This window comes from Barbus barbus (assembly GCF_936440315.1).
Source record: "Barbus barbus genome assembly, chromosome: 35".
NCBI lineage: Eukaryota > Metazoa > Chordata > Actinopteri > Cypriniformes > Cyprinidae > Barbus > Barbus barbus.
The window spans coordinates 24,106,993-24,124,074 of record NC_136763.1 but is presented as its reverse complement, the minus strand read 5'-3'; the positions used below and the strand labels follow the sequence as shown (position 1 = coordinate 24,124,074).

The window sequence follows — 17,082 nt, the reverse complement described above, 5'->3', positions numbered from 1 at the left end:
TGAACCCATAAGACTGCTTAACTAGCCGCAGGCGGCGAACTAAGCAGAAAGGACTCTGGCCTGCAAGGCAGGGATGTCCAGCATGGAATCCCATTCATTGTATTCAAATTGAATTTATATTGATTGGTATTTTGGTAGATTTAAATGTCATTAAATTTTTTTGTTGTTCATACAAATGCTGTGGAAATCTGATGTTAAAAAAATGCAAAGAAAACATCTTATGACTGGAAGATGTAACTTTTATTTAGAATTGGAAAACATAAAAACAAGACATCAAGTTAATATGTTCCTTTGTGTTACATAGCTTAAGTAATTCAAAGTATTCTAAAGTATTTAGATTAAGTTACTAAACCTGAGTAATCTAATGAAATAAATTACTGATTACTTTTGAAATCATGTATTTTGTAATCTGTAGTGAAATACATTTTAAAAGTAACCTTCCCAGCCCTGCACGTACATGAATTAACGAGCTGTTTTGCTGCCACTGGGACTGATGAAGTGCAGAAAGTAACAGCAGTTATCAAATGACTAAATTATGATATTTGCTCAGGTCTCATTTGCTGGGGTCTTATTTATCGGATTGCAACGTACAGTGCCCTCTATAAGTATTGGAACAGTAAAGACAAAATTGCTCTGATGGCTGTGGAGTCAAGACGTTTGCAAATATGATTAAAAGAGGAATATGAGACAAAACTACAGAATGTCACATTTTATTATTAGCCGTTTCAACACATATGTTTTACCAAATAAAAAGAACAGCACTTTTAGAGTTCATCCCACTCATTGATGTGAGCATAAGTATTGGGACATTTGAACACAAGGCAGATATAAAAGATTAGAAGCCTTTAATGCAGCCAATTCCAACTGTTGCTTGTTTTGGGAGTTTCTGCCTTTATTCTCCTCTCCAGCTGGTGAAATTCATGTTCAATCGGATTTAAATCTGGAGATTGACACTTTCCATTTCTTTGCCCTTATAAATTCCTTGACTGAACTGGCAGGGTCTTTTGGGTCATTGTCTTGATGCAATATGAAGCACTTCCCAATGAATCTGGTGGCATTTTCTTGAATATTGGTAGGCAAGATGGTTTTGTACCCTTACAAATTCATTCTGCTACTGTCATCATACATTAAGTCATCAGTAAAGTTGAGAGGGCCTGTTCCAGAGGCAGCCATGCATGCCCATGCCATGACAACACCTCCACTATGCTTTACAGATGAGGCTGTATGCTTGGGATCATTGCAGTTCCCTTTTTTTCTCCACATTTTTGCTTTCCCATCACTTAGATAAAGGTTCGTTGTCTCATCAGTCCATAAACACAGTTCCAAAAGTTCTGGCTCACCTTTGTGCTTTTTTGCAAACTCTAATCTTGCCTTTCTATTTTTGGTGCTGTTCAGAGGTTTGCATCTTGCTGTGTAGCATCTGTAATTCTGTGTCAGTCTCCTGAGGACAGTAAATTGTCAGAGCATCACCCCTGCTTTCTAGAAGTTGATTTTACAGACACGTCTTTTAGGATTAATTTTCACAGCTTTTATGATTTGTCTGTCATCAGCTACTGTTGTTTTCTCAGCTGATCAGGTCGTTGTTGGTTGCTGGTGGTTTCCAAACTCTTGATTCCTCCATGCCCTTTGATTTTGCTATAGCTCTAACTGACTTCCTCTTTTCTTTTAGCATCCAAATTGCTTGCTTTTCTCTCAAAGTCAGCTCCCTCATCTTCATCCTGGTTTGTATGTGTCATCATCGAATGCAAAATTCAGAATACAGAAGTAATGGATATAACTGATACGATACATTCCCTGCTTTTAATATCTGAAGAATTAATGTGACAAGACACAGCTGATCACTTAGAAAGAGCTGTGAGGCAACTGTTCCAATACTTATGCTCACATCAGATAGAGGGATGAAACTCTGTTCTGAACTTCTTAGCTGGTAAAACATCTATCTGTTGAATCACCCAATAATAAAATGTGACATTCTGTAGTTTTGTCTCATATTAATCTTTTAATCATATTTGTAAATGTCTTGACTCCACAGCCAACAGAGCAATTTTGTCTTTACTGTTCCAATACTTTTGGAGGGCACTGTATATCCATTTTGTTAATTAACATTACACATAGTGCGCATCTAATTCGAGTTAAGCCCGTCGGTGTGGTAGCCAAGGCTCACATAGTCATAGGCCACTAGTGTTAAGCCGGTTGGCGTGGTAGGCCAGGCACAAATAGCCATAGGCCACTAGCGTTAAGCCGGTTGGTGTGGTAGCCCAGGCACACATAGATAGTAATCCATGCGGTTCACATGGCTCTTCGAAGCAGCAACAGTACATATGTCTTGGCGATAGATCTGCTTGTTGGGGGGTGTTTTGTTCTTGTTTTGGCTTGTATTGTCCCTTCTATGTCTCCTGCTTTGTGGGGGGTTAGCTATATTTGCAGCAGCAGTATTTCTTACATGCTCACAGCAGCATGTTGTGGATGTATTGCAGTAGCAAGTCTCAGTACTTGGTACTGAGAAGTACCAATTCCAGAAAAGTCCCAACTTCTCTGGAATTGGGGTTGTAGAGGAAACAATTATTTTGTGTAGTGAAAAGGACACTTTGTGATTGTGTGTATTGTACTAAGACAATTGAAATTACGCTGAAATGTTTGAAAAAACAGCACTTTTGAGGTTAAAGAGAATGGAGAAAGGTTCAAAATCTTGTTTATTGTATTTTCCAAAATGTTTTTTTGGAGTTTGTACAGTCTAAAACATCACTGTGAGGGAAAGTGTATTTTATAATAACCTATGGTGGTTTCAATTTAGAAATGATTCCAGTCAAAGCTGTCAGTGACAAAAACAGTTGATTTATGAGTTTATTAAAGGGTTCATGCCAACACCACTGAAACCCTACTTACCTCAATGTTCACTTCATAAATAGAACTGTCCAAAAGTGCGACTTTAAAGGGAACAGTCTTGGAGCGTTTGGAGCCTTTCTGAGGGGATCTTGGGCTCTTGTTGGACGTTGTTCTGTCTGATGCATCATGTACGTCTCCAGAGTCATCATGAGGCTTGACATCCTATAATCAGTATATATTATCAGTTTATTACATTATATCAGTTTATATTACATAATATTTTTTCCACATCTGTTAATCATTAAAAAAAATATATATATTTTTTTTTTCTCTTTCTTTCTTTCTTTCTCTTAATTTTTTTGTTGAAAAAACAAAATTGACAAATTAGGCAGTAATGCGAGTCTACAGGAATGGGTCCTCTTTGTCATGTCATCTGTCTTGTGGTTTTCTTGTCAAATGGTTTCCTGCATGTTGGTTTACTACACTGTCTTTGATTTAGTGGACAAGTTTTTAAAGAAAAAAAATAAATGAACAAATGTCTAAAATATTAGTTGGACATTTAAAACAATTCCCTACCTCTTTCGCCATTTTACCATCTGAGTCTGACTCTGGAATGGTAACTTCAGTACTCTTATGTTGGGGTGTCACCTCAGTCCCAGGCCCTGTCTCAGTCCTCATAGTCACCTTTCCTGAAAAGAAAAAAAAAAGTTATTTATTACATTGTTCTCTACATACAGTCATGGCCAAAAATATCGGCACCCTTGCAATTCTGTCAGAAAATGCAACCCTTCTCTCAGAAAATTGTTGCAGTTGCAAATGTTTTGGTACTCACGTTTATTTTTATTTATTTTTTTTGCATTGGAGCAACAAAAAAAAAACAGAAGAAAAGTCAAATCTGATACAATTCTACACAGAACCCAAAAAAACGCACTATACAAAATTATTGGCACCCTTAACTTAATATTTGGTAGCACCCCCTATGGAAAAAAATTTACTGAAATCAATCGGTTCCTCTAACCGTGAATGAGTTTCTTACACCTCTCTATTGGAATTTTGGACCACTCTTCTTTTGCAAACTGCTCCAGGTCATTCAGATTTGAAGGATACCTTCTCCCAGTTTTCCTGTTTCCCTGTTTTGAGATCTCTCCACTATGGGATTCAGATCTGGACTCATTGCTGGCCATTTCAGAACTCTCCAGCGCTTTGTTTATAACATTTCTGAGTACTTTTTGAAGTGTGTTTCGGGTCATCAAAACACATTGTGCAAAGGAGCACATTGTGTTTGATGCAAAACCAACTCGACTAAATCAAAAGAAAAATCACGCTGTAACTGTATTTTTATGTTTTCTCAAGCAAAGCAAATTTTAAAAGTCCACTGAAAACATATCTTCTTACATTTTTGGTTACAGACAACGTATGCATGTTGAAGATATAGGCTAGTGTATGTTATTGTCAACATGCGTAATTGGTAAATTACAAAAAAAATTTTTTTATAAAGTCATGGGCTATATAAAATTTTAATAGCCTAATAAAAACATCAGGAAAAGAAAGAAAGATGAGTCCTCTGAACATTTTGAACATTAACAAGTTATTGTTCCCTTTGTTTTGCATATGCTAAAGTCCTTCTCTGATTTTATTGTTGTTTGCCATGTTGCAACGTTACTTAGAAATATTTTAAAGATATTAATATTTGGGGTATTTTGCATGGTCTGTTATTGGAGTAGTGTCACCTGGGTGGAAGTTTTAACTTCTATTCACACATTTTTTTTTTTTTTATAAATGTAAGGTTTTTTTTTTTTTTTTATTATATAATAAAAGAATTTAATAAAAAGATAAAAATAAAACAGATACAAATACACAAATAATAGAGCAAGCTAGTGCTATAGAAGCCTTTTTTTTTTGCTTTTATTAATTGTATAATAAATAAAAAGAAAACAAATAGAATACAAAAAGATTAGAAAAGCAAGTGTTAGTTTTTATTTATTTTTTGTTATTTTTATAAAGAACAGAATTAGAATAGAGAGTGCTAGAGTTATAGGGTCAAATAAAGATGGAAGAGATGTCTTTTTAGCCGATTCTTGAAGATGGCTGCTAGGATTGAGTTAGGCAGGTCATTCCACCAGGAGGGAACATTTAATTTAAAAATCCTTGAAAGTGATTTTGTGCCTCTTTGGGATGGCACAATAAAGCGACGTTCACTTGCAGAACGCAAGCTTCTAGAGGGCACATAAGTCTGAAGCAATGAATTTAGGTAAAGGGGTGCAGAGAGAGTGAAGGTTTTGTAGGCAAACATTAATGCCTTGAATTTTATGCGAGCAGCTCTTGGTAGCCAGTGCAAATTGATAAACAGAGGTGTGATATGCATTTTTTTGGCTGATTAAACATTAGTCTTGCTGCCACTTTCTGGTTTAATTGTAGAGGTTTGATAAAACTGGCTGAAAGACCTGCCAAGAGAGCAATAATCCAGCCTAGACAGATCAAGATCTTGAACAAGGTGTTGTGAAGTGTTTCCGAAAGAAAGGGCCTGATCTTGTTGATGTTGAATACATCAAATCTGCAGGATTGGGCAGTTTTAGCAATGTGGTCTGATAAAGTCAGCCGATCATCAATCATAACTCCAAGGTTTATGGCTGTTATTGAAGGAGTTATGGTTGATGCGCCTAACTGGATAGTTCTGTCTTGGCAAGGTTGAGTTGAAGGTGATGGTCCTTCATCCAGCAAGAAATGTCTGTTAGACAAGCTGAGATACGAGCAGCTTTTCTCAAATACTCAGGATGGAACGAGAGGTAGAGTTGAGTATCATCAGTGATGTGAAAGCCATGTTTCTGAATGACAGAACCTAGTGATGCCATGTAGACAGAGAAGGACCTATCTGAGAGTTAAGACTCAAAACACTGGAGTGCGGTTCCTGAGATGCCCTTTGCCAATAGGGCTGACAGGAAGATCTGGTGGTTAACAGTGTCAAAAGCAAATCCAACAAGATAAGTATTGAAGATTTGGAATCCGCTCTTGCCAGTCTTAGGGCTTCAACAACTGAGAGCAAGGCAGTCTCAGTTGAATGTCCACTTCTAAAACCAGACTGGTTGCTGTCTAGGAGATTGTTCTGTGTGAGAAAGGCAGAGACTTGGTTGAACACAGATCGTTCAAGTGTTTTTGCAATGAAAGGAAGAAGGAAAAACAGTCTGTAGTTCTCTAAAAGAGATGGGGTAAGGGTGGGTTTCTTAAGCAGTGGGGTTATACTAGCCTGTCTAAATTCTGAGGGAAAAACACCAGTGTGAAGGGTTGTTAATGATGTGAGTGAGTGCAGGTACAACTGCAGGAGAAATGGCTTGAAGGAGATGAGATGGAATAGGATCAAGCGGACAAGTAGAAGGATGATTAGAAAGGATGAGTTTGGAGACTTCTTCCTCGGAGAGTGAAGAGTAGGATGTGAATAAATGTATGTTTGCTGTTAAAATGTGCTTGACAGATTATGGTGTGGAAAATTGCGCACAGATGGTTTTAATTTTATTAATGAAGAACGTGGCAAAGTCGTCAGCTGTTAGAGTTGATGGAGGAGGAGGACAAAGGAGGGAGGAAAATGTTTTAAAGAGCATGTGAGAGTTAGACAAATTGTTAACTTTGTTATGATAGTATGTCCTTTTAGCAGTGAAGATATTAGCATGGCTATTACCCATGGCTGGTAACCACAAATGATGATTTTTTTCTGTGTTGTACTGTATACACAATTTAAAATAGAATTGCAATATTTATACTTACATAAGACATTATATAAATGACAAATACAGATACATGATACAGAACTTTGATGAATAAAAATATCTGTAACTTTGTACACCCTTTAAAGGGGTAAATACACACACAGACACATACATGTTGGGTTTCCATGTTTTATGGGGACATTCCATAAATGCAATGATTTGAATACTTTACAAACTGTATATAGAGGATATCTCATAAATCTTTATTGTTTTTATATCAGGTTAATGACCCCTGCCCCTAAACATAATCATCACAGAAATATGTGCAAAACACTAGAGTATATTTAAACATAAACAGCTACCTGTTTGAAAAAGTAGATGCTACTTTTTTTTTTTAACTAAGGCCCCGTCCACACGAAGACGGGTTTCTCTGTATACGCATAAATTTTTTACCGTATAGGCGTTTCGTCCACACGAAACCGGCATTTTCGAAGAGTGAAACCGATCATTTTTGAAACCGGGTCCCAGGGTGGATAAATTTGAAAACGCCGGTTTCATGTTTTCGTGTGGACGGCGAATCCGTATATTTTCTGAAACGATGACGTCATCAGCCCACGTCTCGCCCCTAATCAGACACCGCTACGTCACATAACAGCGACAACAACAACAACAATGTCAGACTACGTGCCTGTGTTCGTGCTGCAGAACCTACTGAGCTCATTAGTTTTATTAAAGAAAAATCTTCTGCTTTGTGTGTTAGTTTGTATTCAGCGCGCAAGGTTTATGCACATGGTCCAAGTCTTCTTCTCTGTTTTTTGTGTATCTCTGTGGCAGAATTACAGCGCCACATATTGGTCTGGCATGTGTACTACATCGTTTTCAGTCGTTTTCAGTGATTCCGTGTGGACACAGATATTTCCTGAGACGACTCCGTGTTTACGGAATTTGAGGCAAAAAAAAAGATCGGATACGGAGAAACCCGTCTTCGTGTGGACGTAGCCTAAAACTAAAGCTATTTAGGGGGGCAATACCTTAAAGGTATAGTTCACCCAAAAAATAAATTGTCATTAAAGGGATAATTCACCCAATAAGGAAAATTCTGTCATTAATTACTCACCCTCATGTCATTCCAAACCCGTAAGACCTTTGAAAAACTTTTTGTGTGCAAAGAAAACAAAAATAATGACTTGATTCAATGATTTCTTCTCTTCCGGGTGCAATCTTGTTTAGTTTGACTAACGCCAGAAACACACTGCATCACTGGTATTCTCACACTATACAACTGTCTGGAGTACCATTTACAGTAGTTGCTTTTGTGTGCACACTAAACAACATATCAGTGAGAGGGGCTCACACATTACAAAATTTTCAATAGGAGGGATCATTGTCAACTCTGTCTGGTCTACAAACTATGTTTCACAACCAAACACACGCAAGAAGTGATGCAGGAAACAATGTACCATTTCCAAATTTCACACTGCAGGACTCACAGACAGGTCAAGATATTCAGCATGCTAAGTATCTTAACAGTATCAGTGATGAATCAGCTCTTCTCTCAGACTGCGACTTTGATAATTTACACTACATGATTGTTACTCATGTGACCAAGCACCGATTTGCCCCTACTTTTGGGGTTTTGTTGGAGATTTCCTCAAAACTGTTGATAAGTGATAATCAGGGCTAAAACTGTGCAGTGTGTAATTGTCACTCTGTGTGAAAATCTGATAAAAGAAAATTACATTTATAGGTAGTGCACGTCTCTATAAGCTCTGCCCATTTTGACCAGAAACTACTGGCCTGGCGCTGCTGTCCCAAAACTTCTGTGATGTATGGTTCTGTGGTTCCACTGTTAGTTAATATTTGATGGTATGAGCACTGCAGTGGGCAAAACCATATGGAATCAAGCCAGTTCAATGAATCAATCCCTTGATGCTTTCATCGAACACTTCAAAAAAGTCTTCCATCATCCTATCAGAGACTCATCAATCCATGACAAGCTCTATCATTTAAGTCAGCATTTGTTCCAGTGGTGCTGGAAACAATATTTTTGAAAGGGGGAAGTTGAGGTGATCTTGGGGGACATTTGTTTGAGTTGAATTTCCACCACAGATTCGCAGCTAAATGAGCTGAATCATCACAACTAATTGCAAAAGAATATGGTTTGAACCATTCCAACACTGTGACTAAACTGTACGCATCTTATGCTCCAAATCCATTGTCTTGTTTCCTTATAGCAAAAGTGTGGAGTAGGTCAGAAATAGAAAGTGGCATCTGTTTATTACTTGTGTTTGTGTAAAGAACAACTGATTACAATGAGTTATGGTTTTGTTGTCATGAGCCGGGTTTGCCTTTTTTTCCCTTTCTTTCCTTCTCTCTCATTCTCTGTTCTGCACGTATACTTAGACTCAGCTCTTTGCCATTGCAATCAGTGCTCATGCTGATTGAGATGGCACCTGTTTTCTCTTTTCTCTGATTTTCTTCTCTATTTATCCCTGCGTACTTATAGGCTTTTTGCCAAATTATTTTTGGTTACTGACTGACCGTTCTAAGGATCTCCAGACTTCTTTTCTAGTCTAAGTCAGTTTCAGTCCAGTCCAGTCCTATCTAGTCTGGTCATGTCCTGTGCTTCATACCTGTTCTCTGCCCAGTCATCCTGCTGCCCCTGAATACTATTCCTGTTGCTGAGTGCAGGAAAGAGCTGGTTGGGGACTGCACTAGTCACACTCCACCTGCCCACTGCATGGACTTCTGAATACCTCACCCAAGACCTTACGCTGACATGCTTTTTCACCTAATTTTGTATTCAGCTCTGCACCTGCCAAGTTTGGCTAGAGAACGGCAAACTGCCTATGTTTCTTTTTATTAATAAACTATTGCATTTACTTGCCTTTGCCCTTGGGTCCACATTTTACGCTATGACATTTGATGCACACCAAATTCATAAATGAAATCTTCTGGCAATACCTGCATAACTACATGCTTATCCACATTGATTATATTCTCCATGCAACCTAACAAAGCACCTCAGACTCGTCACCTGGGCACTCAAGAAACTGTAAGAACACTGTTTGTTCCTCAAGGCTGAGAAGTGTTCTTTTCATCAACCATCAATACAATTCCTTGGCTACAACATCGGACCTGTGTGCAGATGGACTCAGAAAAGAAGAAGCATTCAAAACCTGGAAACCTCCTTGTACTGGGAAGGATCTTCCATGCTTTCTTGGCTTTACTAATTTCTATAGAAGAATCATTTGTAACTATAGCATGATTATTGCTCTGCTAACCTCCCTCCTCCAATCTAAGCCCAAGTTTCTGTCCTGGAATCCAGAAGCCTGCTACATATTCCAACACCTCAAGAATGCCTATGTGAGTGTCCCTTTCCACATCTATCCCAATCCAGCTCTCCGCTTCATCATAAAAATGGATGCATCCACCACATAGTGTAGGAGCAGTTTTAGCTGAGCAGTAGGGGAATACAGCAAAGCTTCATCCATGTGTCTTCTCCTCATGTAAACTCAACTCAGTGGCGCAAAACTGATGGTATCATCAACCAAGAGCTCCATGGGATTTCCCCTTACAATTCATCATGGACCATCATAACCTTGAATAACTCAGAACTGAGACAATAGAACCTTGCCAGGCCTGGTGGCCCTTGTTCTTTACCAGGTTCATCTTAATTTGTCACCTGAATGCATTTCTCTTACATGTCCCTTCGAGAACTAGACATGTTCCTTCCTCCTCTCATGGTTGTCAGCAACCTCCAGTGTGCAGATCCATATAACAATCTATTACTCATTTTAATGTTTGTTATTTTTATTACTACTAAATAAAGTACCAGATAGTTAAATACACATTGTTACATGAACAACCAGACCAACTGACTCTGATGTAAGTCAAGTGGCAGAGAGAATTTTGATATATACTCAAGATGTCCTGAGCCAATCTCAAGGATTGGGATCGGGGCAGATCAAGCATTTTTTTAACTGATCGGTATCGGCTCTCCTGAGCCCGAGCCTTATTTTATGTCAGCTGTCATGCAGTAGGTGGCATTATTCGCTAATAAAAACATTGTAAGTTGTTAATTATGACATTTTCATTTCCACGGTTATTCAAACAGCGAATAAATTATATACAGAAAGTGAGTAAAGAACATAATCACTAATCTATCGTGAGTTAAAGTACTCTAAAAAGCTGTTGTTATAATTACTGAAGCTGTACATACATCTGCACTTTGTTGTTGAATTCGCAAAACCCATGTCTTTCTGCGATGACGCCTCTGATTGGTCATTGCATTCATAAACTCAACAGAATTGTGTGTGATTGGTTATAATGCACAACGATGTAAAAATGCATACAAAGAAATAAGGTGCAACATGAGCAAATCTTAATGCTGCAATCAATACTTTTCATTAATGTTCACTACAATTCCCATTTTCAATTTCAATTCGCAACAGACAATAGATTTGGTTTGATTGTGCACGTGCATTTTTGCCATAAGTCCCTGTGGCCAGGGCAAGGCTAAGCCTTCGCTAAACTTACACACACACACACACTGCCTATGTATATATCAGTATTGATCAAAGCAATACAACATTGCAGTAGGTTTGAGATTTATAAATTAGCTGTTCATGATACTCCTGTGCAGATGATAAACAACCCTTAATTTATTTTTTACAAAAGTTTATCTTCGCCAGTTGTCTTAACACATAAGCAGTCCTGATGAAATAGTAAAGTGATACTGACAGCTGATATATGAAGGTGACCTTCAGTTATCAGAAGGGGACAATTTAATGTAGGCTTTTACATTATATGCATCCAAGTTATGCACATTAGTGGGTAAGTTGATTAAAGTTAAATTGATTAAAATGTAACTGCTTGTGGGTATAATGTATTAGATGTTTCTACATATCTGATGAAACTTTGAAAAGTATTATCGATGAGACAAATGCAAATTTATTGTACATGTTGCTAATGCAGTGCCGGATAACTAAATGGTGAACACACTTTATCCTTAAAATAATTGAATGCATGTTCATGTCGGTGTTACTGTCTGCAGTATTTATCACCCTGTGTAGGCTGTCATATATATCTCAGGTATGTCATTATGCGTTTATGTTTATTGTATTTATTGTTTGTTATTTTTTTATATGATTGTTATACAAATTATCTTATTTCTCGGTTCAAGAGAACATGAGTATTGCTGCTGTGGTCTGTGTCAGTGCCTGCATTGTTTATCACCCTGTGCATCCTGTATAAGCAGTGATACATCAACATGAAAAAGATAAGCTGTGACTTTGTATGCATCCATTATTTGATTCTGGACCTGTGTTATATGTGAGATGAATGACCATTACACTGATGCCGTAACTGTTGCACTTGGTAAAAATAAGCTGCAATGTAAACCAGGCTTTATGTCAATATTGACTACTGGTTGTGTGACAGTGACACCAATTTATAGTTTAAGGCAGGGAAATCCTGTTCCTGGAGATCTAGGCACTGGTTTAAAGAGTCTAATGACACTGTATATCAATGGAAATGTGGCTATCGCATCCCCCCCAAAAAAGCTGCTAAGATCAAAGCAAGAAAAACTGATCTTGGGCATTGTCAAATGTAAAGATTGTAACTGATTGTAAATATTTTTAGCAAGAGATTTTATGAAGCCTACAGAGGACTGTTAATCCTCATGCATAACTTATTGTCTTAAATAAGAGACTAAACATTAGTTGTCTCTCATTACATTTGATATTCTTACAAATAGCCTGCATAACCTGACAGGACAGTTCATCATACATTATGAAACAATGCCTACTTACCACAGAGGAAGATGAAACAGTGCTAAGTATTTGTTATGAAAGACTTTGCGTCGATAGCCTCGTGGGCAGCACACCGACATACAACGCCGCTGTGCTTCAGGTGTCCTGAGTTCGAGTTCCGGCTTGTAGACCTTTCCCGATCCCCTTCTCTCTCACTCCCACTTTGCTTCCTGTCCTCTCTGCACTGTCCTATCAAATTAAAGGCAAAAACACATAAAAAAATTAAATCTTGAAAGTCTTTGTGAGTTTCTCTCACTCTCAAGTTCTTGTTCATTTATATTCTGTCATAATTTTTGGGGCAGAATTTTAGGGTTGATGAGCAATGATTAGGTATAAATATTTAAGGCCTCAGTGTTAACCTTTTCAGGGGATCTTAGGTTTTTTATTTTCGTTCTGTATAACTAACATGATAAATCAAATCTGCTTTGCCTCTGTCATGACACTTGGTGCTTGTCTAAGTCAGATAAACACAAGAACCAGTCACTGTGCGTAGTCATTTCAGCAAAAGTTCTTATTAGAGGAGCAATTTCTTACATTTTGATAAAATAAATTTCACAATTTACAAAGACACAGAACAATCCAATTCTAGAAAAAAATGGGATGTTTTGTAAATAGCAATAAAAAAAAAAAAATGGTCTTTTAATTCTCCTTGGCCTGGTTTCACAGACAGGGTTTAGACTAAACCAGGATTAGGCCATTGTTCAATTAGGAAATTTAAGTAATTTTTATTAACATGCCTTAGAAAAAACATTACCGGTGTGCATCTCAAGACAAAACAAAGGCACTGATATATTTTAAGATCAGTCAGTGCAAGTTTATTTCAGTTAAAACAGCTCAGATTTACACTTTAGTCTGGGACTAGGCTTAAGCCTTGTCTGTGAAACCGGGGGTTTAAATTTTATTTAATTGACAAAGAAATAAAAGTGAAAATGTTATAAAATATCAAAATTAAGCTGTTTTGAAACAGTTCACAGTAAGCAGATGAACTGGTAATAGGTGAGGGTATTATGTTTGGGTATGAAAGGAGCATTTCAGACTTTGCAAGCAAAGCTGGATCATGGTTTATCACTTTGTGCCATATTTCATGAGACAAGTGTCAAACAAATCAAAAATCACATTTCCCAATGTAAAATCACAAAGAATTTAGATCTTTCACCAACTACCATGCATAATATTGGGAAAAGATTCAGGGAATCCAGAGAAATCTCAGTCTGTGAAGGACAAGGCAGGAAATCTCAGTTGAATGTGGATGACCTTTGAGCCCTCAGAAGGAACTGCATTAGAAGCCGTCATGCTGCGGTGTTAAATATAGCCACATGGGCTCAGGAGTACTTTGGAAAACTGCTTTCACTAAATAGTTTGTCGCTGCATCCATAAATGCAACTTCAAACTTTGTTACTCTAGGAGAAAGCTACACATCAATTCTATGCAGAGATGCTCATTTCAGATAGCCAAAAATAAATTAAAGTGATCAAGATGGCGCCGCGCATGGCAGCCATTGTCCTTGGCTCCCCAGTTGTTTTAGTGTTTTTGTTAGTTTTTCCTGTTTTTTGTTTATCAAACACGATCAGTTTCACCAGGTAAGAACTGCTGAACATTTGGCAGAACACAACACAAAATCTCCAACCGGTTTTTGATTATTCGTTTTGCTGAACATAGTAGTCGGTGGAGCTGCGGCGCTGTTCAGATGCTTCAGGACGCGCAGACGGGGGAAGCAAGCCGGTGTGCTCGTGAAGCTCAGACTGCGCGGAATTTGAATGCTGTTGCCTAGCATCCATCTGGCGAATCTCCGCTCTCTACCCAACAAAACGGACGAACTCCTTCTGCTTTCTCAGTTAAACAAGGACTTTTTAAACTCTGCTGCTCTGTGTTTCACGGAAACTTGGCTGAATGACGCCATCCCGGATATCGCGCTTCATCTGCTGAGCTTTCAGCTGATCAGAGCAGATTGCAATGCAGAATCAACGGGGAAATCGTGCGGCGGTGGGACATGCTTCTACATCAATGAAAGGTGGTGTACAGATGTAACAGTGTTAAAGAAGATGTGCTGTTAAGATCTAGAAACGCTTTTCATCAACTGTAAGCCTTTCTACTCGCCATGGGAGTTTTGCTCGTTCATTCTAGTGAGTGTCTACATTCCACCGCAAGCGCACATGAGCTCAGCTTTACAGAAACTCGCTGATCAGCTCAGCGATCAGCGGACTCTGTTTTAATCATTCTAGGGGACTTTAATAAAGCACTCTCCCGCGAACTGCCAAAATACAGACAGCATGTTACATGTCCCACCAGAGAGTAATATACTGGATCACTGTTACACAACAATAAAGGATGCATATCACTCTGTCCCACGGGCAGCTTTAGGACTCTGATCACTGTTTGGTTCATCTTATGCCGACCTGCAGGCAGAAACTGAAATCAGCTAAACCTGTTTTAAGGACTGTAAAACGATGGACTAATGAAGCTGCTACAAATGATCTGGATGAGCTGACAGAGACTGTAACATCATATATCCGTTTCTGTGAAGATATGTGCATTCCAAGCAGGACTCATCTAACTTATAACAACGACAAACCATGGTTCACTGCAAAACTCAGACAGCTCTGTCAGGCCAAAGAGGATGCTTACAGGAATGGGAACAGAGTCTTGTATAAACAGGCCATATACACACTGTAAAAGGAGATCAGAGTGGCAAAGAGGAATTATTCCGATAAGCTAAGGATCCAATTCTCTTCCAGTGACACAGCTTCAGTGTGGAAAGGTCTGAAAGACATCACCAATTACAAGACACCATCCACCAGCACAGTGGAGAATCAACAACTGGCAGACGATCTGAATGAGTTCTACTACAGGTTTGAAAAAACACCATTCACACCTCCTGCAACCCCCTTCTCCCCCCCCCCCCCCCCCCCCCCACCTCCTGCACTGCAGATCAGTGAAGATGAAGTGCGCCAGGTCTTCAGAAAGAACAAGAGAAGAAAGGCACCAGGACCAGACGGTGTGACACCAGTCTGTCTGAAATCCTGTGCTGACCAGCTGGCCCCCATCTTCACACAGCTCCAGTGATCTGTTGAAACCAACACAATGTTCAGTCTGTCCAGTCTAACTCATTATTTTTAATGCGATCCCGTCCCCTTGCCTTCACATGTAAATCACCACGTGATCCGAGCGTGCTTGGAGACACCCAACATAAACAAAGTGTCAGGAGTGAAGAGTTCAGCGCTGCTATACTGTTCGTTTCTGGAAGAAGACGCGCTGAGTAAAGGCTGGATTTCCCTCAAAATAAGAGCAAGAGTTCATCAAGTAGAGAAGATCGATCTGATGAGTAAGTAATACTTCTTTTTTGCATTAGTTAACGTGTTATTGTGACATAAACTTGAACACATTACTAGTTGGGTTGTTCCCAAACTACAACACGATGAATGCTACGCATCTAAGAAAGTTTAGACCATGTTTATTATTAATAATCTGTTCACAAATATATTTTAATAGCGTGCTAAACGATAACAATTAGTTCTCAGATATAAAATATACTTTTTATAGTGCAAAGTTCATCCTTTTATAGTACAAAGCATGCGTAAGTCTATGACTGCAGAATCATATCTTCTATACTATAAGATCATACATGATGTTTCCTTATGAAACCAACACAATATTCAGTCTGTCCAGTCTAACTCATTATTTTTAATGCGATCCCGCCCCCTCGCCTTCACATGTAAATCACCACGTGTCTATGGCTACAAAACCTACCTGTATATATATATATATATATATATATATATATATATATATATATATATATATATATATATACACAGATGCTCCTGATATAAACATGCTCACAAATGTTTTTTCTTTTTTTTGGTTGTTTGTACTTCATCGAATCAGACACCTGCACCACAGATGATGAATCCTGCTGACTTTCAGTCTCTTCCAACTGTTTTCCTCTGAGAGCGCTGCACCAACATCAGAAGTTCAACTACACTGATATTCTATGGTAAAACAACTGATCCTTGACTACTGATTATGTTTTTTCTTCTTGAATCCATGGAAAGTAGCAGAAACACTTAAATAACACATAAATATCAGGTATGATTTATTTGTTTCACTTGTTGAACAGAATCTGTTGCAGGAATGAGTCAAAATCTCTTCACATCTCTGTGGTTAGATCAGTGTGCATAATAATGTGTCTTTTGACCTTCATTATGTATGTTTTGATTATACTGTGTTGTAAATAAATACAAATAATTTTAAAAACCCATTTTTCTAATCTCCTCACATTCTCTCTTACCTGCCTCAAAGTCACAGTCACACTGATGGCCCATTAGCAGCCTTTTGGGGAGGGCCCTTTGTCTCTCAGGTGAGAATCACTTAATATTCAAAGCCATTACCACTCCCTCGCATATTGGCTTTCAATCACAAAACATGTCTTTAAAAATGTAAATCAATGTAATGTTTTCTGTGAGAAACAAGATGATTTTCACATAATTTTGAAGCAAAAATTCTAGGCTACAAGATCCAGTTCTCAAAAGTCTTGTGAACAATTGTTCTGTATGTGTGTTATGGTCTTATTTCAGTGACTTAAAATTTTTAGTTTTTCACTAACCACGCATAAACGTTGATTTCTCAAAAACACAATCATGTACATAAATGCTGCTAACATATTATTGTAGCCCAGTTTGTGCTGTTTACAGTGTTATTATATCTATTATATTATTATAATGATATATTTTTATAAGCAACTG

At 38.1% G+C, this 17,082-nt stretch overlaps 1 protein-coding gene across 3 annotated transcripts in view; it reads right to left on the bottom strand.

Moving 5' to 3' along the window:
* LOC306854699 (band 4.1-like protein 1) overlaps positions 1–17,082 on the bottom strand; it is a 231,061-nt gene that overhangs the window by 174,421 nt on the left and 39,558 nt on the right. For 2 of the 3 annotated variants that reach the window (XM_079392905.1, XM_079392906.1), the window contains exons 2-4: positions 12,341–12,529; positions 3,403–3,515; positions 2,887–3,048 (exon numbers count right to left, since the gene is read on the bottom strand). In XM_079392905.1, coding sequence (XP_079249031.1) covers positions 2,887–3,048; positions 3,403–3,504 — 264 coding nt within the window. In that variant the 5' untranslated portion in view covers positions 3,505–3,515; positions 12,341–12,529. The remainder of the gene's footprint in view (positions 1–2,886; positions 3,049–3,402; positions 3,516–12,340; positions 12,530–17,082) is intronic. The other variant, XM_079392907.1, reaches the window with a different exon arrangement.